The sequence below is a fragment of the Papaver somniferum genome, chromosome 7, assembly GCF_003573695.1.
Source record: "Papaver somniferum cultivar HN1 chromosome 7, ASM357369v1, whole genome shotgun sequence".
Classification (NCBI taxonomy): domain Eukaryota; kingdom Viridiplantae; phylum Streptophyta; class Magnoliopsida; order Ranunculales; family Papaveraceae; genus Papaver; species Papaver somniferum.
This window is the reverse complement of record NC_039364.1, coordinates 81,113,999-81,137,261: the sequence shown is the minus strand read 5'-3', so window position 1 is coordinate 81,137,261 and position 23,263 is coordinate 81,113,999. Positions and strand designations below refer to the sequence as shown.

At 36.7% G+C, this 23,263-nt stretch overlaps 1 protein-coding gene across 1 annotated transcript in view; it reads left to right on the top strand.

Annotated features, from left to right (window-relative positions):
• LOC113294825 (amino acid permease 2-like) overlaps positions 1–22,845 on the top strand; it is a 34,344-nt gene extending 11,499 nt beyond the window's left edge. Inside the window, exon 6 of the mRNA XM_026543201.1 lies at positions 22,471–22,845. Within this exon, the coding sequence (XP_026398986.1) occupies positions 22,471–22,845 (375 nt within the window). The remainder of the gene's footprint in view (positions 1–22,470) is intronic.
• The last annotated feature ends 418 nt before the right edge of the window (positions 22,846–23,263 follow it).

The following is a 23,263-nucleotide window of genomic DNA, read 5'->3' as shown; positions in this document are numbered from 1 at the left end:
CATTTTCAATTAAATTGATCACTTTTGTGGTTTGATTTAGTTGCATTTTCAATTGAATTAATCATGGGTTTACTTATGATTAATTTGGTTGAGTTTTGGATATAGAAAATCATTTCTATGGTTTTTTTGGTGTCCAATTTAAAAATCCTTCTTTTCTTTCGAAATTAAGGTCGCTCTTGTTGGTCTTTCGGGAATGACATCAAATGGGGGAGAGTTCTTTTGAACTTGTGCTTAATTGTAATATCTTGCGGGGTGTAAGGCTGTGGAATCTTATAGGGGTTATCTTGTATCTTAAAACTCCTTGATGAATGCATTTAGCTTCGGCTTTATGATTGCATCTAAATTAAGTTGGTATGTATTTTTCTTTTAGTCTATGAAATGTCTCTTGTGGAAATTTCATTATGATCCCGTACTTGTACCTTTGCCAATTTTATTGACAAAAAGGGGGAGAAATAATGTAGTTCACACTACAAATACATATGGTTTTAGGATCATTGTGTAAGGGGGAGTGATTTCCATGATCGAGATGGAGTATTGACTAACGGGGAATGATACATATCACCGTAGTATTATTGTTAAAGTCGTGATACAATTGGACTTTGATGTTACATAATAATACTATGACACTGTATAATAATGACCGAGAATCTCGATTTCTCTCATTGTTATAGCTACGGATCTTCAACAACGGTGATGCTAAATTTACAACCTTTGGGATCATTGGAGTACTTGGAAGGGCGAAGATTTCAGGGAACGTTGAAGATTAGACTATGGAATAGGAGCCACTAAAGTTTATCTTTTTTGTATTCCATATGTATTAATAGTTTTGTCATTAAAATTGACAAAGGGGGAGATTGTTAGAGCATAGCTCGGTCGACCTCGCATGCGTTGCTATCTCAAGCATGTTTGTCAATGTTAGTGATCAAACCTATGAGTCTTGATTTCTAGCCTACAAAGCTAAGTCTCGGACTAGGATAGAAAAGTGTAGTTGAGATCAAGGACTTCATGGCGATTCATCATACAATGACGAAGATCTATACAAGGAACCGTGGAACTTCATCAACAAAAAGGTATGTGGAGACTTGAACTTATCTATCACTCAAAAGTCTATTTATTTTATCTCCTACTTCTTATGAGACAGAAGTCGTATGCTATATAGTCTAGATCATACACATTTGACATTTCGAGCTGAGCATTCATTTCTTATCTTTTATCTCGAAATCGTGTGTTGGTAAAGCGTTTCGCTTTGATCAAGTTTATCTTCACCTAGTGACGAAAGTCATGAAAAGTTTCAATCACTTTGAGAATTGCTCTGACGTGAATCGGTCTGTGAATAACGGCTACATAGCGTCCTCTGAGAATGTGTCAATGATTGAAATGAGAGTTTAGATTACATAACCATGTATTCCTTGAACCGAAGTTTTCGAACTTTGTTGATCAAGAGAAATCAGGAGGATTGTGGAATTTTGGCTTGCCAAGTCCGCGAACCCAGTCTGCAGACTCAGTTCGTGAACTGTCGGAAGTTCTCGACCGAGAATTTCTGCTGGACTTTCCAAAACTCGTTTGTGTGCTAAGTCCGCGAACTCAGTCTGCGAACCCAGTCTTCGAACTGGCGGAAGTTCTCTTTCCGAGAATTTCTGCTAAGTTTGGAAAACTCAACCGATTAACTTAAGTCCGCGAACTTGTTTGTGAACTTAAGAGGTTATGATCTAAAGATGTGATCTGAACATGAAACATTAAATTACTAAGGAATGCTTTATGCAAACCTTGGCTATAATGTTCATGAGCCGATTCAATCGAATCAAATCATCTTTGTTTCAATTGTGTCTTGTGTAGTTACATAAGATCTGATAGCAATTGAACAACTCTTTAACTAGTTCATTTGAGTCAATTGAACTAGTTATGGCAAAGAAGAACAAGGTTAATATGAAATGCTCATATGGTTAACCTTTTAGGTTACTATGTTGAACCAACATACACGTACACGTTTGGGCACGGTTTTCACAAACCAAGTAAACGTATATCTCAAGTGTGTGTGACAAGCTAAGTTTTCGATCTAACAGTTGAGAAATATTAGCTTGAATCTAAATCAGGTTTTCATCTAACGGTGAATAAGGATTGCTTTGTACCTAAGGCAAAACCCTGATTTGAAGACTATATAAAGGAGACATCTAGCATTGTGCAAAACTAATCCCCACACGTCTGTGTGCTACTAGTGCGCCTGCTAGAGTCGATCTCCATTAACCTTTGATTTTTTTCTCTAAAATCAGGTTAACGACTTAAAGACTTCATTGGGATTGTGAAGCCAGATCGATACTACTTTTATCGTAGTTGTGTGATCTGATCTTGCATCTTCTATCGTACGAGTACAATCGATTGGTTGGCTTGAGATTGTGAGAGTTCTCCGATAGGCAAGATAAAGAAGTCACAAACTTCTTCATCTCATTGTTTGTGATTCCTGGAAAAACCGCATGTGTAGTCAGGAAGGATTGTAGAGAGGTGATTGATTAATCTAGGCTGTTCTTCGAGAATATAAGACCGGATTATCAATTGGTTCCTGTTCACCTTGATTTTATATCTTAAGACGGAAAAAAACCTAGGGTTTATCTGTGGGAGACAGATTCATCCTTTGATAAACTTTTCTTTGTGAGACAGATCTGTTTATTATCAAGTTTGTGATTTTGGGTTGCAGCAACTCTTGGTTGTGGGTGAGATCAGCTAAGGGAATCAAGTGCGTAGTATCCGGCTGGGATCAGAGGCGTAGGAGTATAAATGTACCTTGGATCGGTGGGAGACTAATTGGGGTTCAACTATAGTCCATTCCGAAGTTATCTTGGAGTAGGCTAGTGTCTGTAGCGGCTTAATACAATGTGTATTCAATCTGGACTAGGTCCCGGGGTTTTTCTGCATTTGCGGTTCCTCGTTAACAAAATTTCTAGTGTTTGTGTTATTTATTTTCCGCATTATATTTTATATAATTGAAATAATACAGGTTGTGCATTCGTGATCATCAATTGGAAATCCAACCTTTGGTTGTTGATTGATATTGATTGATCCTTGGACATTGGTCTTTGGTACCGTCCAAGTTATTCCTTGTATTTGATAAAGACTCGATATTGTTTTTAGCTTGAGTAAAAATCAAATCAAGAGAGTGATATTAAATCCTTGAGATACTTTTATCTAGATTGAGTCTGACTGTCTAGTTGATTCTCTAGCAAAGTATTTCGGAGTTAGTCCATACAGATTGCTAATCGAATTATTGGGTGGTGTTTTTAGACCCCCGCTTTTTCACCCTAGATCTTCAGTACCATGTGACTACGTGCACTCGGTGTAAAGATGCTTGGGATATATTAGAAACTGTATTTGAAAGAAATATCTCTGAGAAAGAAGCTTGGCTTCAAAACTTAAATTCTGATTGCGAAAAACTTCGTATGTCTGATAAAGATTCATTTGATAAGTTTAATCACAAAGTGTCTGAAATTGTTAATTCATCTTTTGCATTGGGTAAGACTATTCCTGAAAAGGATATTGTGATGAAAATTATTAGATCGTTGCCAGCTAGATACGCTTCTTAGAAACATGCCATCTTTGAGGAAAATTACCTTGATAGACTTTTCAGAAATACTCTTGTTGGAAAGCTAAAGATTTTTTTATCTTGAACTGAGTAAACGAGAAAAACCTCACATGTCTTGCAACCATGTTGTTGCATCTGATGTAAAGTCTCTATGTCCTGAATTGATTGATACAAAGGATGCGAATTTCTTTAATTCGACTCTTTCATTGTTTGTGCAACAGTTAAAGAAAATTCTTAGACAGAGAAAAAGAAAGTCTCGAAAAAAATATTCTTCTTCAATCAATGATAAGGATAGAAAAGTACACAAAGACTGTGATAATGGAACTTGTTCCAAGTGCTAGAAAGTGTTCAAGATATCTCTGGTTGTCCTAATAAGGAGGTTAGTGAGTTAAACAAACAATGGATGGCAACTCTTGACTATTGTCCCGAGGAAGAAGCCTGTGAAAGTTCTCTCACTTACTTTGTTGATAATCACACTTGTCTATCCAATAGTTCTGATTATTCCATGATAAACAATCTAACTTCCCCATAAAAGAAAATTGATCTATTGACCAAATATTTATATACAATGAAGAGTATGTATCAACTGGAGAAGGAAGCCTGGATTAAAAGGACTGAAAATCTGGAGTGTCAACTGAAAAAATTAAGACAAGAAAATGCGATATCTCGCAATCGTGATTACAATAAGAAGAGTCGTCTTTCTTCGGAAAACTCTTGGACACTAAATCAGCATATTACTCCTGAAAACTTATCACTATCAGGCTCTTCTTGTAACGAGAAAGATGTGGTAAAACACAAGGGCACTACCAATATTAAGTCTTCCTCTGTTAATCAGAGAAGAAAATCTCATAAGAAATCTATGTCACTTTCTAAAGAGATATTCAGAACCGTATATAGTTTGCAAAAATCAATAACCAACGCATTCAGAATATTATGGAAAAGAAATATGTCACCTGATAATCTTCCTTCCATAACGAGATTCCAGAAACAAGTAATAAGGAAATCATCCTTCCCTCTTGAGAAACCACCCAATCCTTTATTGGATGGGAGAAATAACAGGTTGTAATAGTTTCTAATACTGTTCTTGTTTCTCCCCTGGACAAGAACCATAATCTCAAGAGGGGTATGAAAAGGTTCCTGATGCATCATAATTCTTGAGTTTGACGAGAAGCTTCTCTTATGATTAACTTGTTTCTGTGTCTCCTTCTTGTGATTTAAATTCATTTATTGAGTTAAGAACTGTTCATTGTGTTTCTGTTCATGAAAATAGCTTGCATACATCTTGGATATGTGTACGGTCTTCCTAATAAAGCCCTTTTGGGATATTCAAAATTATGTTAGGGTTTTGGTCAAAGGTCTTTTTAGGAATTTACTCCATATCTTCTTCTTTTTATGATTGAAGATTTCTCTCCTTGAAGCAAGCATTTCATTTATCTTTTTTATGATATCCTCATCAAGTCTTTCTAGTAAAGAAGATGATGTCTGGACTGTTCTCTTTCCCTCTAAGAAAGTTCGTTTTGATTCTTCTGAGAATGAGATGTGTCAAGACAAACGTGATTCCTCCTCTGATGTGAATCCCTCTGTCTCTCATTTTGATAAGCTCTCACTAACTATGAACCTTGTCTTGGAACAAGTACGTGCCTTGAAGATTGAACTTGAATCCTCAGCCAAAAGACTTGAGGACAAGATGCATAATCTCGAATCCAGGATTGATCTAATCGAAGAAGAGCTTGATGAATATGGGGAATATGAGAAGAGTCTTAAAAGTAAGTGAAATGCCATTTTTTTTTCTTGCTAAAATGATGTCTAGGAAACTTCTTATGAGAATCTGTTCTTGTGTTTAAGAAGGATAACTAGGGTTTGGAATAGAAAAAATTGTGATTACACATAGCTATTGCCAACGATTGTCATCTTGCAATGTTTTTAGATTTATTTACTTAAATTCCAAGTTATTTGGAAGATGATTTTGCAGTATTAATATTTATTGATTTTATATATTGTAAAAATATTTTATGGGATCTGTGTGTTTACGTCCGTGAATTATGAGTATCTCATATATGCTCAAAAGTTAAGTCTATCATGTCTTTATGCAAATATTTATAAAGATATAATGAACTTTTGAATATTCCACAGAATTGATCTTTCCATGATCCACTTTTATGTGAAAGTATTGTATGGCTCCATAAGTTTTCTTATGTTGAGCATTTCCGATTGAATTAATCAATAAGGTTTTCTTGTGGTTCATTTATTCTAGTTTACTGGATACAAATTCGTGTTTCATGTAATTTATTAATGTACAAAGAAATCCTTCTTTTCTTGTAAAAGTAAGGTCGCTCTCGTTGTTCTTTCGGGAATGACATTTTATGGGGGAGAGTTCTTAATTGAACTTGTGCTTAATTGCCAAATCTTTGTGGGAAGTGCGGTGTGGAATATTGTAGGAGTTATCTTGTATATTTATAAACTCCTTGATGAATACACTAAGTTTCGATTATGTGAAATCATCGACACAAAGTTGATATGTTCTCTTTTAGTCATGAATTATCTCTTTGAGAATTTCATTATGATCCCGTAGTTTTCGTACCTTTGCCAATTTATATTGACAAAAAGGGGGAGAATTATTTGGTAGTTCACACTACATACATATGGTTGACGAATCATTATGTAAAGGGAAGTGGTTTTCATTGTGAGATGGAAGTATTGACTAAGGTTGAGTGATACATATCACCGTAGTATTATTGTCAAAGTTGTGATACAATTGGACTTTGATGATGTGTAATAATACTATGACATTGTATAACAATGATTGAGAACAAATGTTTTTCATATGTTTTCTTATTGTTATGGCTACGGATCTTCAGCAACAATGATGCTGAGTTGAACACGTTCAGAATCACTGAAATACTTGGAGTGGCGATTCAAGGAATGTTGAAGAACCAAGGAAATCAAGCATGATGGATGAGAAGCTACAAATATTATTTATTTTATAATCCATATGTATTCATAGTTTTGTCACTAAAATTGTGATACGTATTGATCTATGTACCTTGGTGACTATTATTATAGAGGCAGAATTCAAAATAATAATAGGAGAAAACTAGAAAACAGAACACACTAGAAACCCGATTCGAATAAATATATCTTCTCTAGATTATGAACAAGAAAAACTATTACAATTCTCTCTTTGTTACGCCCACAATCTCTTTAAACAGTGGATAAACTTTAAACTATTTGCTAAGCTTGCTTTGCAATAATTAATTGCCTCACAAACTTCTCTCTCTAGTCTAGGTGTGTTTGTATCACAAAACACACTATCTAGATTGTCTTATCTATGAGATAAACATATTTATTTATAGTTTTGGTTTGGTTTTTCAAACCTTCTAGGAATCTATTTCCTTATCTAGGAATAATACTTTTTCTAGGTATATTTGCTTATCTAGGTGTATTACCTTGTCTAGGAAGTATTTCCTTATCTATGTATACTTCCTTACTTTGGTTTTTTTTCCCAAACCTCTTAGGAATCTATTTTCCTTCTATAGGAATACTGCCTTAAATCAGTAATCCCTCCTAAATTACAATTATATCCTCAATCTGTCTTGAGGATCACTAGTTCCCGAGGAGAGATGCCCCCCCCCCCCCCAAGAACTTGAACTCCTGTGAAAGTTGGATTTGGAGGTTAGGGAACCCGAGAGTTCCTTTCACCCTGCTGAGCCATCTCTCCTTGTTGAGAACTTGACTTTGACTTCCAATTAGAAAAGCGTCCTTATCTTCTTGTGTTGTCTTAGTCACTCTTCGCCCCGTAAAGCAGTCCTCTTCAAGTGGTTCTTCTCTATCAAACCAAAACTCTTCCACATGTTGCAAGATCATCTTGTCATCTCCATCATCATCTTGTAACGATGGATCATGAAAAAACGAGGGTACCCAAATATACCTCAAGCTAAAAATTTTCCTACCTATAAGTCCTTTCTCCGAAAGTGATTGTCTATGGACTGAGTCGAGACAATGCAACTAATTGGTTCACACTTCGTGTGATCGTCTATGGATACGAGATCGAGACAATACAACAACGAAGTATGTTTACTTGATAAAAAGGTTCGTACTTAACCAAACACAATAGGATTGCTTAATAAGTAAATAGGAATTAACGTTTGTGTAATTTTCTTTAATTATAATAAAATAATTATAATGCGGAAAATAAAAGTAAATGACACAGCAGGATTTTGTTAACGAGGAAACCGCATATGCAGAAAAACCCTGGGACCTTGTCCAGAATTGAATACTCCCAGGATTAAGCCGCTACACAAAATTAAACCAACTTCGTATAGTTGAGACCAAGCAACTAAACCTATAGTTCACCTAGTTCCGTCGGTATTCCCACGCCTCCAACTTATGAATTAGGCACGTACTTGGAACAATTCCTTTGGTTTGTATTCCAAACAGTAAAGGAACAACAAATCTGTTTGGTAGCAACTCTCTTCAACCAAGTGATGTGAGTTCGACAAAGGATCTTCTGTTTATTTCAATAAACTCCTTCGTCGGGCTCTTAGATCTATCTTATTCTCAACTATCAAAGGTAATTTTTAAGATTTTGCAATCAATACTTTTAAACACAAAGAATTGTATTGATGTCGATCTACACAACTAATCAATCCAATCTACCACAAGGATAAACTGATTATAGTTGGATCCTCTTATACCGAAACAAGTATTGTGCACACTAAAGATTATGAACCCCAAATCAGAAATCTTCAATATCTTCTTTGTCTTCAAATCTTCTTAGATCTTCAATAAACACCTGCACACAACAACTTGAATCTCTTGTGATCAATCACGTACAGAACGGAGTCTGTTCACAATGGATTATCACAAGATCGTCTTTAGAACTAAAAACAGTCTAAAGATCCCTGTCGAAACTTCGATCTAGTTTGAGTGAATCTTATATCAGAAGAGAAGATTCTCAAGCATAAACAAACAAGGTGCAATCAAAGTTCAACCACCGTTAGTCAATCAAATCAATAGAAAACACAAGATAAACCACAAATATCTAGTTTCCCACCAACGGTACTAATAGAGCTTCTCAATCCCAAAAAAAGACTTTAAACTGAGCGCCCGTAAGAGATTTTTTCTAATTAGGTTACTCTCCTCTCCGAATAGGCAGCTACACCAGTAACAACATATTCGAGGAAGTTTGCTGTCACGAAGGATTAGTTTGCTAAAAATGCAAACTTCAAGTATTTATAGACAAGGAAGTTTGAACACCAAGGAATTTCCAAAACCGAAAATATTCTCAAGATATACAATATATTCCAAATTCGGTTTTCATAATCCCTGAAAATGCTCTGTCCAAAATATTGACCGAAAATCTCTTTGGAAAATCTTTAACTAGTAAATGCACATTACTAATTCTCATTTTCCTAAAATAAAATTAACAACCTTAAATAAAAGATTCTTCACTTATTTATCTTTCGATCCTGGGATTTTCTTCCCTTAGCTATTAAGGAATAACTTTGAAAAATAAAAGATAAACATTACACCACATGTTCAAAGTATGTCGACATCCTTACTTTGTAAGTCCTCTTTCATACTTACAACCTTGAAACCGATTTTCCACACTTCCAAACAAGTTTAGAACTGGTTCATCTGACTTTCAAGAACTATGTGATTGATCAAGAACACTCAATCACAAATCATGGGTTTAATGGTTCTGCCAAAACAAGTTTCGTTTCAACCTTCATGTGAGTACTGTGCATAATCACACTATCTTTCCAAAATTTGGTTGACTAGGTACTAGGATCGGTTCCCCACATATATGGTATCTAACTTATATGTGTTGCACATGTCCATAGGATCGGTTCCCCTTTGCCTAAAAACGTGTTGCACATGTCCATAGGATCGGTTCCCCTTTCTGCTAAAAACTTGTTGCACCTCTTACTAGGATCGGTTCCCCTTTACCCAGATTCGGTCATACACAAATCACAAAATCGATCATACCATCTCAGGTGATTACTTAAGATCGGTTTCACTAATAAAAGTCATACCAATACATAAGTCAGGCCTTTATGAATAGTTTTACCAAGAACACAAACAAGTCGTGAGCGGTTATACTAAATCACACATATTGGATGTTCACAAGATATGCAATGAATAACAATCCCAATAACGCCTGGCGATTTCCTTTTCGATTCACAAACAAGTTTATGAACTTACTTCCTTAAAACACATGTAGAACATTGTTTCCTAGGATGAAATCCTCACCTCATACCCATACATAATTATAATAGCATTTAAACGATTATGTCGATGTCTTATCTACAGAGTTTAATGGTTAAGCAATAAACTTCATATTGTATTCCTTAATATTATGTCTATCTAGAGTGTTCATGCTTCCCAGTTTCGTTTTCAATATGCACGACTTGAAAGATACGTTAGGGAATGAAACAGTTTAAGACAAATATCACTAACCTCAAGTGGAAGGATGATGTTGTCGTTGTAGCTTCTTACTTCTTTACTTCTTCAAGTCTTCGCAATACTTGTAATGTCTCATATCCTAATACTTTCAAGCTAACCAATACGAAGTTGACTCTAGTACATAATCAAGCGACTCTTAAAATGAGTTTTGATTCACTAAAACATGACAACCAAACTTGACATACCAACTCTTGGTGGGTTCAACCGAGCTATGCTCTAACAGATCAAACAACTGCAATTGTTCGGCATTAATAACCGACCAAATTCCTAGATAAGGTGGTAAATCAAGAATAAAGTCATTGTTACCAATCTGCACGAAAATGCGGAACGATCCACATCTCAATGGCTTCAACTTCTTACCTTCGCCATACGATCGTTCCTTATCTAACTTCAACCATACCATGGTCATCTTGTTCTTCTAATGTTTTCTTGCTTCTCGAGTAACTCACGGAGCTTTTTGTAGAAGTATCTAGTGAACTATAAACCACAGGAATCTTCCCTAAAAGAAACGAACCTTTCTCTGATACCAACTTGATACGTGTTGATCTACGTACCTTGGTGACTATTATTATAAAAGCTTAATTCAGAATAATAATGCACATGTATCAAATTGACAAAGGGGGGGGATTGTTAGAGTATTGCTCGGTCAAACTCGCAAGTGTTGCTATCTCAAGCTTGTTTGTCAAGTTTATTTGATGAAAACTGTAAGTCTTGATTTCTAGTCTACTTATAGCTATGTCTCGGATTAAAATAGAATGTGTAGTTGAGATTTAGACTTCACGGCGTTCATCGGTTAAAGACAAAGATCTACTGAAGAGAGCTTGGAGGAACTTCATCAACAAAAGGTATGTGGAGACTAAAACTTATCTATCACTCAGAAGTCTATTCAATTTTATCTCCTAATGAGACTAAGTCGTACAGATATATAGACTTTTATAATATACACATTTGATATTTCGAGCCGAGTTTATCTCGCTTATCTATTTCTCGAAATACGTGTTGGAAGCTTTTTTCTTTAGCTACGTTCATCATATTCTTAACGAGTTAAATTGGAAACAATTTGTGCGTAACTCTTATAGGTTGTATACAAGTCTTTTAGATTTGTAATATCCTTTCGGTTTGACCCTTATTTGCTCGAACCTTTGTCATTTTGTGACAAAAAGGGGGAGAAATATATGGAATAAACAAGTGATTTGCAATCACTAAGGAAAACACAATTGTGCTTAAACGTTATATCTAACGAAAGAGTAAAGCATTGACTAACGGGGAGAAACATATCATACTGATATGTAGTTATCTTGACTACAAAAGTGGAATAACAAATATGATTGGATTGAATATCTACATGTCTTACCTTTAGGGGGAGTACAAGCTTTGTTATTCAGATGGTAACAACGGCATTTATTGATTGAATTTATGCAGGTTATTGTGCTGTTGAAACTTGGAATCAAGCGTATGTATAATGAATTCTTGTAATTTGTTTATCTATATGTATTAAGAGTTTTGTCACATATGAATTCTTGTAACCGGTCCTGGTAATTGGTGTAACCGATCCTAGTGACTGGTGTGACCGATCACAAGCAATACCATGAGTATATGGTAACCGATCCTGGTAATTGACGTAATCGATCCTAGTAACTGATGTAACTGGTCCTGGTAACTTGTGTGACCGATCACAAGTATTCCATATTAAGGTATAACCGATCCTAGTGATTGGTAGAACCGATTGAACCCATGAATGTGTTTTGATATTTTATCAATCACATAGTTGTCTTGGAATACATATGAAATAATTCTAAACTTGTTTGGAAGTGTGGTATAATCGATTCCAAGATTGTAAATATGAAAGATGATTTACAAAGAAAATATGTCAACATACTTTGAACACGAACAGTAACTCTTATCTTTTATTGTTCAAAGATATTCCTTAATTACTCAAGGAGATCCGGGTCCGAAATAAATTAAGAATCTTTTAATTTAACCTGCACAACAATGATATGAGAACTAATAAAAAATATTGTTATTCTTCAGATCTTCTTTAATCTTCAATTAAACCTGCACAACACCACTTGAATCTCTTGTAATCAATCACACACAGAACGGAGTCTTTTAACAATGGATTATAACAAGATATCTTTAGATATACAAACAGTTCTAAAGATCTCGTCGACACTTCGATCTAGTTTGAGTGAATCTTATATCGGAAGAGAAGATTCTCAAGAATAAACAAACTAGGTGCAATGAAAGTTCAACAACCGTTAGTCAATCAAATCAATCGAAAACTAATAAACTGTAATTATCTAGTTTCCCATCAGCGGTACTCGTAGAGCTTCTTGATCCCACATAAGTATTTAAACGAGCGGTCGTAAGAGATTTCGCCTAATTATGGTACTTTCCTCTCTGGATAGACGGCTCCACCAGAAACAACAAAAAGATGAAGTTTGCCTGGATCTTAGGATAGTTTGCTAGAAATGCAAAGTTAGGTATTTATAGACCAAGGATGTCTGGACAAGGAATTTCCAAAACCGAAAATATTCTCAAGATATGCAATGAATAGCAAAATTCGTTTTCCTAATTACAATAAATGCTTGTCCAAAATTTCAGAAATCTCTCAATAGAAAATCTCCAATTAGTAAATGCACATTACTAATTTTTATTCTCTAGAGATATGCATTTAATTGCTGGTAATTAAAGCATATAAAACCAAAAACCTGAACTAAAAGATTCTCAATTTATTTCGGCACGTGATCTCCTTGAGTACTAAGGAATATCTTTGAACAATAAATGATAAGAGTTAATGTACGTGTTCAGAGTATGTTGACATCTTGAAGTTTAAGGGAATTGGTTCTACCTTATAAAAAAGTAATCAGGTAGGATTCCATATAACCCAATAAAAATAATCGGGTAGGACCGATTATACCAATTACAAGGATCGGTCACACCAGTCACTATGACCAGTTACTCCTGAAAAAGCGGGGGTCTAACAACACCACCCAATATTTCGCTTAGCAATCTGTATGGACTAACTCCAAAATACTTTGCTAGAGAATCAACTAGACAGTCAGACTCAATCTAGATTAAAGTATCTCAAGGAGTTAATATCTCTCACTTGTTTTGATTTACTCAAGCTAAAACAATAGCGAGTCTTTAATCAAACACAAGGAATAACTTGGACGGTACCAAAGACCAATATCCAAGGATCAATCAATATCAATCAACAACCAAAGGTTGGATTTCCAACTGATGATCTTAACGCACAACCTGTATTATTTCAATTATATAAAAAATATAATGCGGAAAAGAAATAACACAGACACCAGAAGTTTTGTTAACGAGGAAATCACAAATGCAGAAAAACCCCGGGACCTAGTCCAGATTGAATCCACATTGTATTAAGCCGCTACAGACGCTAGCCTACTACAAGCTAACTTCAGACTGGACTATAGTTGAACCCCAATCAGTCTCCCACCGATTCAAGGTACAGTTGTACTCCTTCGCCTCTGATCCCAGCAGGATACTGCGCACTTAATTCCCTTAGCTGATCTCACCCACAACTAAGAGTTGCTACAACCCAAAATCGCAGACTTGATAATAAACAAATCTGTCTCATACAGAAAAGTCTATCAAAGGGTAAATTTGTCTCCCACAGAAAAACCCTAGGTTTTTTTCTGTCTTAAGATATAAAATCAAGGTGAACAGGAACCAATTGATAATCCGGTTTTATATTCCCGAAGAACAGCTTAGATTAATCAATCACCTCTCAACAATCTTTCTTGATTACACAAGCGGTTTGTCGAGGAATCAAAAACAGTGAGACGAAGATGTTTGTGACTTCTTTATCTTGCCTATCGGAGAACTCTCACGATCTCAAGCCAATCAATAGATTGTACTCGTACGATAGAAGATGCAAAATCAGATCACACAACTACGATAAAAGTAGTATCGGTCTTGCTTCACAATCCCAATGAAGTCTTTAAGTCGTTAACATGGTTTTAGAGAAGAAAACCAAAGGTTAAAGGAGAATCGACTCTAGCGAGCGCACTAGTATCACACAGACGTGTGGGGATTAGTTTTGCACAATGCTTGATGTCTCCTTTATATAGCCTTCAAATCAGGGTTTTGCCTTAGTTACAAAGCAATCCATATTCACCGTTAGCTGAAAACCTGATTTAGATTCAAGCTAATATTTCTGAACCGTTAGACGAAAACTTAGCTTGTCACACACACTTGGGTAGATGTTTACTGGGTTTGTGAAAACCGTGCCCAAACGTGAACGTGTATGTTGGTTCAACATAGTAACCCAAAAAGGTTAACCATATGAGCATTTCATATTAACCTAGTTCTTCTTCACCATAGCTAGTTCAATTGACTCAAATGAACTAGTTAGAGAGTTGTTCAATTGCTATGAGATCTTATGTAACTACACAAGACACAATTGAAACAAAGATGATTCGATTCGATTGAATCGGCTCATGAACTTTATAGCCATGGTTTGCATAAAGCATTCCTTAGTAATTTAAGTTTCATGTTCTGAGCACATCTTTATATCATAACCACTTAAGCTCACAAAAAAGTTCGCGGACTTAAGGAAACCGGCATGGTTTTCCAAACTCAGCAGAAAATCTCGGCAAAGAGACTTCTGCCAGTTTGCGGACTAAACACGCAAACGAGTTTTTGGAAAATCCCAGTTGAAATTCTCGGCAAGAGAACTTCCGTCAGTTCGCGGACTGAGTTCGCAAACTGAGTTCGCGGATTTGGCAAAGCCAATTCCTCCGGTTTCTCTCAATCAACAAAGTCTGAAAACTTCGGATTAAGGAATGCATGGTTATGTAATCTAAACTCTCATTCCAATCATTGGGACATTCTCAGAGGACATTATATAGCCGTTATTCACGGACTGTTTCACGTCAGAGCAATTCTCAAAGTACTTGAAACTTTTCATGACTTTCGTCACTAGATGAAGATAAACTTGATCAAAGCGAAACGCTTTACTAACACACGATTTCGAGAAAAAGATTAGTGAATACTCAGCTCAAAATGTCAAATGTGTATGATCCAGTCTATATAGCACACAACTTTTTGTCTCATAAGAAGTAGGAGATGGAAGAGATAGACTTTTGAGTGATAGATAAGTTCAAGTCTCCACATACCTTTTTGTTGATGAAGTTCCACGGTTCTTTGATTAGATCTTCGTCGTTGTATGATGAATCGCCATGAAGTTCTTGAGCTCAACTACAGTTTTCTATCCTAATCTGAGACTTAGCTATAATAGACTAGAAATCAAGACTCATAGTTTTGATCACTAACATTGACAAACATGCTTGATATAACAACGCATGCGAGGTCGGCCGAGCTATGCTATAACAACTCCAATAACCTTATAAAAGTAATCAGGTAGGAACCAGTACTACCTTATAAAAATAATTAGGTGGGATCAGTTACATCTATATATGGTATCTACTTGTGATCGGTCACACCATTCACTAGGATCGGTTACATCAATTACAAGGATTGATTACACAAGCTCTTGTGATCGTTCACGTCAACTACTAGGATCGGTCACACCAGTTACAAGAATCAACCGAACCAACACATGGTGATTACTTAGGATCGGTTACACTAATTAATAAAAACCAGTCATACCAAATCATAAGTCAGGCATTGGTGATTAGTTATACCAAGATACATAACCAAGGTTAAGATCGGTTCTACTATCTCACATATATTGGTCATCCAAAGATTTGTAATGAATAGCCGGACCAATAAGCCTAATGATTTCCCTTTCGATTCACGAAACAAGTTCATGAATGTACTTCCTTTAAACAAATGTAAAACATTTTTTTCTAAGATGAAATCTTCACCATAACCCATTTACATAATCATAACAATATATACAACATTATGTCGATGTCATATCTATGAAGTTCAAAAGATAAGCATTATACTTCGTAGTCTAATTCCCTAATACTATGATCATATAATTATGACCATGTCACATCACTAGAGTATTATACAATATGTGCAGTATATACAGCTTCGCAGTTATGTTTTCAATATAGCACGACTTGAAAGATACGTTAGGAATGAAACAGTTCAAGTCAATATTACTAACCTCAAGAGGAAGGATGATGTCGTCGTTGTAGCTTGTTACTTCTTCTTCGGGTCTTCGAATAATACTTGTATGTCTCATAATCCTAGACTTTCTAGTCTAACCTCTACGAAGTTGTCTCTAGTACATAATCAAGCGACTCTTAGATGAGTTTTGATTCACTAAAATATGACAACCAAACTTGACATACCAAGGCTTGGTGAGTTCAACCGAGCTATGCTCTAACGGATGTCATCGATTTTTTTTTAAATATAACAAAAAGTTATCAAAAAACGAAAAAGATAAATTGCTCGTATAAAATTCGTATACTTGTGTTTTGGGGTAAAAACTCATTCGTCTGTTTTTGGTAAATTTGGGTATGTTCATGAAAAAAGAATTCAAACCCTAAACAAATGTACTGCACAGGAGTACTTTTAGATTCGAAAGATCAATCTATAAGACTCTGGCCTAAACCAAGAAATGGTCGTTCCAGATTCAATTCGGTCACAAAGTGAAGGAGAAGGGGTTGATCTTAGGGAGGGAAGCGAACAAGGTGTTTGAGATCAGAATGTTGAATTATGAAGGCATGGTTCTTTTATGACTTGTATCAGAATGTGAAACTGGCTTGCAGAATGTAAGCTACCAGTTTTCGGTGTTTTCTGGATACCTGTTTCGATCACTTATGTTGTGTTGAAATAGGTTGAAATCCTATTTATACAAGTCATGTTCGAACGCACCCTGATCTCGTAGGAAACGGAGGCAGTTAGGTAGTGGAGAAGTGGGGTTATGCAAAAGGTGGTGATCATCACGTTTTCATTATGAGGGAAGACTGGTCACCCTTTCACCCACTACTCTCATTGTTATTAACCATCCGTCCTTTCCTGACACTTTATCGTAATGGGCATGTTGAACGTCGCACACTGTAAACCGCCAGACAATACCCCAGTGAGCATCCCCCAGTTTGTGACATGTTTGATGTCTCGAGTAAATGGGTCAAGTCGTCAGACTTGCCGCTAAAAGAAGCACATAGTGCTTTTAGGTAAAATAACAAAATTATTTGTGGAACCAATATTTATAAAACATCGTTTATAAACGATGTATATAAAGCATCGATTTTAAACAAGCAGCTGAAAATGATCGATGTTCATGAAGCACCATTGTTTCTGAGCTCGTCTAAGTTAGTTGCGGAGCTTAGTGTCTTAATAGGAGCGTGACCACCCTCTTTTAAGGAGTCGGTAGGAACTACGCACGCATCCCAAGGAGCGGCCGGTCAGGCCATATAGGAGAGTGGCGACTGGTACCATTCTAAAATCCTATCGGTCGATCTAGGTTAGATCTGGACAGCTTAAATCGGCTAGCCAAGTTGAGTGGATGAGACGATTTGCGGCAGTTAATGACTGTTGTTGAATCATACAAGTAGCGCGAATGGAAACTTTTGAGTGATCGTTTAAGAACCCTATGAACGAGCCATGACTTGGCCGATCGTTCCCTGTGAAGGAGGGATGTCCGGTGATCGCGGCATCACCCTGTCGGTCTCCTGAAAATAAATCTAGACCATCCGACTAGGTTAGCGAAGTTGGATGGACGAGATGATTTTCGGCAGTTGTCTACTGCCGTTGATTCAAATTAGGGTTTAGAAGCCGTGTGGCCAACCCTATTTTGTCTAATCGATTGAAAGTAATGCGCGCTAGTTTGAGCGGGCCGATTGGCCAAACACAAAGGCGAGCTGCCGGTGAGCATGTTGGCATCTATTGGTCCTCCTAAAATTTGATCTAAGCCATTCAATTTGGCTGGCGAAGATGGACGGATGTGATCGATTTACAACTGTAGAACGCTGCCGCAACACAACTTTAGGGTTCCCGAAACAGCGCATTCACCCTAGTTTGAGCAAATGATTTGATGCACTCTTGGCTTGTCGTGGGCAGGTCGATCGACCAGGGATGGAGTTGGGTCGCCGGTGAACACGCCAGCTCCTCTTTGATCATTTGAAGGAAGATTTATAATGAAAAGGCATGGGTACCCAAATATACCTCAAAAGCTAAAACTTTTCCTACCTATAAGTCCATTCTTCGAAAGTGATTGTCTATGGACTGAGTCGAGACAATGCAACTAATCGGTTCACACTTCGTGTGATCGTCTATGGATACGAGATCGAGACAATACAACAACGAAGCATGTTTACTTGATAAAAAGGTTCGGGCTTAACCAGACACAATAGGGTTGCTTATCAAGTAAATAGGAATTGACGTTTGTGTAATTTACTTTAATTATAATAAAACAATTATAATTCGGAAATATAAAGTAAATGACACAGCAAGATTTTGTTAACGAGGAAACCTCAAATGTAGAAGAACCCCGGGACCTTGTCCAGAATTGAATACTCTCAGGATTAAGTCGTTACACAAAATTAAACCAACTTCGTATGGTTGAGACCAAGAAACTAAACCTATAGTTCACCTAGTTCCGTCTGTATTCCCACGCCTATAACTTATGAGTAAGTCACGTACTTGGAACAATTCCTTTGGTTCGTATTCCAAATAGTAAAGGAACAACAAATCTGTTTGGTATTAACTCTCTTCAACCAAGTGATGTGACTTCGACAAAGGCTCTTCTGTTTATCTTAACATAAACTCCTTCGTCGGGTTCTTAGATCTATCTTATGTTCAACTACCGAAGTAATTGTTAAAAATTTTCAATCAATACTTTTAATCACAAAGAATTGTATTGATGCTGATCTACATAACTAATCAATCCAATCTACCACAAGGATAAATCGATTATAGTTGGATCCTCTTATACCGAAACAAGTAATGCACACCAAAGATTATGAACCCCAAATCAGAAATATTGAATATCTTTTTTGTCTTCAAATCTTCTTAGATCTTCAATAAAAACCTGCACACAACAACTTGAATCTCTTGTGATCAATCACGTACAGAACGGAGTCTGTTCACAATGGATTATCACAAGATCGTCTTTAGAACTAACAACAGTCTAAAGATCCATGTCGAAACTTCGATATAGTTTGAGTGAATCTTATATCGGAAGAGAAGATTCTCAAGCATAAAAAACTAGGTGCAATCAAAGTTCAACATTATTAGTCAATCAAATCAATCGAAAACACAAGATAAACCGCAATTATCTAGTTTCCCACCAACGATACTCGTAGAGCTTCTCAATCCCAAAGAAGACTTTAAACTGAGCGGCCGTAAGAGATTTAGCCTAATTAGGTTACTCTCCTCTCCGAATAGGCGGCTTCACCAGTAACAACACAACTGAGGAAGTTTGCTGTCACGAAGGATTAGTTTGTTAGAAATGCAAACTTCAAGTATTTAGAGACAAGGAAGTTTGGACACCAAGGAATTTCCAAAACCGAAAATATTCTCAAAGATATTCAATATATTCCAAATTCGATTTCCATAATTCCTGGAAATGCTCTGTCCAAAATAATGACCAAAAATCTCTTTGGAAAATCTCAACTAGTAAATGCACAATACTAATTCTCATTTTCCTAAAATAAAATTAACAACCTTAATTAAAAGATTCTTAACTTATTTATATTTCGATCCTGGGATTTTCTTCCTGTAGCTATTAAGGAATAACTTTGAACAATAAAAGATAAACATTATTGTACGTGTTCAAAGTATGTCGACATCCTTACTTTGTAAGTCCTCTTTCATACTTAAAACCTTGGAACCGATTTGCCACAATTCCAAACAAGTTTAGAATTGGTTCATCTGACTTTCAAGAACTATGTGATTGATCAAGAATACTCAATCACAAAACATGGGTTTAACGGTTCTACCAAAATAAGTTTCGATTCTACCTCCATGTGAGTACTATGCATAGTCACACTAGCTTTCCAAAATTAGGTTGACTATGTACTAGGATCGGTTCCCCACATATATATGGTATATAACTTATATGTGTTGCACATGTCCATAGGATCGGTTCCCCTTTGCCTAAAAACGTGTTGCACATGTCCATAGGATCTGTTCCCCTTTCTGCTACAAACTTGATGCACCTCATACAAGGATCGATTCCCCTTTGTGATGTGTTGCACCTCTTCATAGGATCGATTCCCCTTTACCCAGATTCATTCCAACAAACCACAAAGTCGATCATACCATCTCAGGTGAAGATCGGTTTCACTAATAAAAGTCATACCAATACATAAGTCAGGCCTTTGTGAAAAGTTTTACCAAGAACACAAACAAGTCGTGAGCGGTTATACTAAATCACACATATTGGATGTTCACAAGATATGCAATGAATAACAATCCCAATAATGCCTGGCAATTTCCTTTTCGATTCATAAACAAGTTTATGAACTTACTTCCTTAAAACACATGTAGAACATTGTTTCCTAGGATGAAATCCTCACCTCATACCCATACATAATCACAATAGCATTTAAACGATTATGTCGATGTCTTATCTACAAATTTTAATGGTTAAGCAATAAACTTCATATTGTATTCCTTGATAAGATGTCTATCTAGAGTGTTCATGCTTCGAAGTTTCGTTTTCAATATGCACGACTTAAAAGATACGTTAGGGAATAAAACAGTTCAAGTCAAATATCACTAACCTCAAGTGGAAGGATGATGTTGTCGTTGTAGCTTCTTACTTCTTCACTTCTTCAAGTCTTCGCAATACTTGTAATGTCTCATATCCTAATACTTTCAAGCTAACCTATACGAAGTTGACTCTAGTACATAATCAAGCGACTCTTAAAATGAGTTTTGATTCACTAAAATATGACAACCAAACTTGACATATCAAAGCTTGGTGGGTTCAACCGAGCTATGCTCTAACATAGACTATCCAACTAGGCTAGCTAAGTTGGGAGGATGTGATGAATTTGAGACTGTTATGGTCGGTCTTAGCTCATTTAGAGATTTCTTTCAACAACGCGATCACCCTGGTTCTCGCTAACGATCAGGGGTATTGCGGGTGAATTAAAGGGATTCCGATCGGGATGGATGCTAGTGGGCCCGTCGGTGGACATTATGGAGGTTTATTCGTTCTGCTGGGAAGAGCCTAAGCTTGTTGAATTGTCTGGCCAAATCGTGTGGCCGTGATTGCTCCTTAAGACTGTCATGGACAGTCTAGGTTTTCCTTAAGGAATTTAAGCGCGTCGATCATGCTAACTTTTAATTAAAAGCGTGTTGACACGAAAATCTCTTTATCAGAGAGTGGTGCATCATGTGTGAGTGTTTTCATACAGATCTCAATACTGACACTTCGGAAGATTCGTGCTACTCCGCTGCGAGTGAACATTAGTCATCGTGTCATTCCAATAATGAGAGTTCAGCTGGGGAATATAGCATAGGAAAATACTAGGCAGGCAATGCATTAGTGAATAATGCTGGTGGAAAATAAAATTCATAGAATATTTGGGGTTGTTGTTATATGCACCATTCTGAGTGAACTTTATATATATATATATATGTACAAATATATTGAATTGCTCAATGCATCTGTGAGCGAAGAGGTTTATGCACTCATCACTTTCAGATGGCTTTTGTTCCTTTGCAGGATGACAGCTTATCAAATACAGGGTTTTATAATTTTACCCTTGAACTAAAAACCACCATCAACATTAAGTCCCCTGCTTAGTACGTAACAGTGACATTGTTGCGGGGTAAGCACTAGATGGCGACAGTCAAGAGATAAAATGATAAAGTTAAGGTGAATAAACATTACCAGGAAAGTGACAGTTGTCTGACAGCCAGATCACGATTGTATCTTTCGAGTACGCTAATTTCAGTCTGGTCACACCAGTGAGCATGCTCTGCCAGTAATCTTTGCCGGGATGAAAGCATTCTCCTTTGACTATCAAACAGTCTTCTCCCGGCTTTAATTAGGGTTTCAATACGATTTCGTCGGCGTTGAATTCTCGTATATCGGATAAATGTTGTTGTAGCCGTTCAGCATATGCTTCCTCTTAGGGTTTCTGCAGCGTATATACATATACAGGTGAAGCTAAAACGTTCTTCTTGTTTCGGAATAGAGACTCCCCTGCTGAATCCATATTTTATCATCATATCAGATAGGAGTGGATCCTCTTCGACTCATCCAGACTCTTCTACCAAACGCAGGTGGCTTGTATCCAGAGTATGACTTTTATTATCTCCTGATTTTGAAGTGGTAATTCTTCCTTTTCTTTTTTTTTTTTGACGTCTAACATCATTTTTCAGAGTGGACGAATCCCTGGGTCCCGTGACGAGTCCCCTGTCCGGATCCTCCAAGTCAAGAAGATCATATCGACATGCCTTTCATTGGTGAATAAGCTTTTATTTGTCATGATTGTAGGTGAAAAAAATCCTTGTTGTTGTAGAGGTACCCTGATGGAACATGTGTAACGGTGGTTGATGATGATGATTTGGCCACTCCTCTTCCTTCAAGCTCAGACACACCTACTGCTGCAGACCTGGAAGACGCTGATTTGGGTATCTCCTCGTATGAATACCCCAATGCAGGCTTGCCATTTGATATTCACATGAAGTGTTTATCTTCTAGTTGCCGACCTGTTGGTAAGTTATTAGTAAGGAAGGAGTTTGTGCCTTTATACACAAAAATATGGAGAAGATACGGCCACACTGCAACCAGGAATGTGGTGCGACATTGTTCGTCTGCTTTGGTCATTACGGTGAACTGCCTTCTGCCCATGGTTGTAGATGTGGAAGATACATCCATTCGTGATGTTGCTTAATCCACTGTTGAAAAGTGGGAAAACATGTTATCTACCTGCAAATCCATGGAGTTCAACGTGAGCTGGTTACGGCAGCGCCTCGACATCATCAAAGTTGATCGAGCTAGCATCATCGCCAATGTCGTTCCAGCTACGAAAGGTATCTTGGAGGAGGAGAAGGCTTTGGCCGTGGAATCCGAGAAAATGGAGCAGGCGATCCAAGACATGAAGAGTAGGACTGAAAGGTATCAAGATAGGCTGAAAATGGTGCTTTCAAGGGACTACAACTTGTTGGACGGCCTTTTCTGAGCCGTACTTGTTTTTTATTATTTTGAATAAGTGGGTGTGAGAATATTTGATCGTTCTTATTTTGTCTTGGGTTTTGAACACTATTTTGGAAAATAGAGTTTACATTAACATGCTTTAACTAATGAAAACT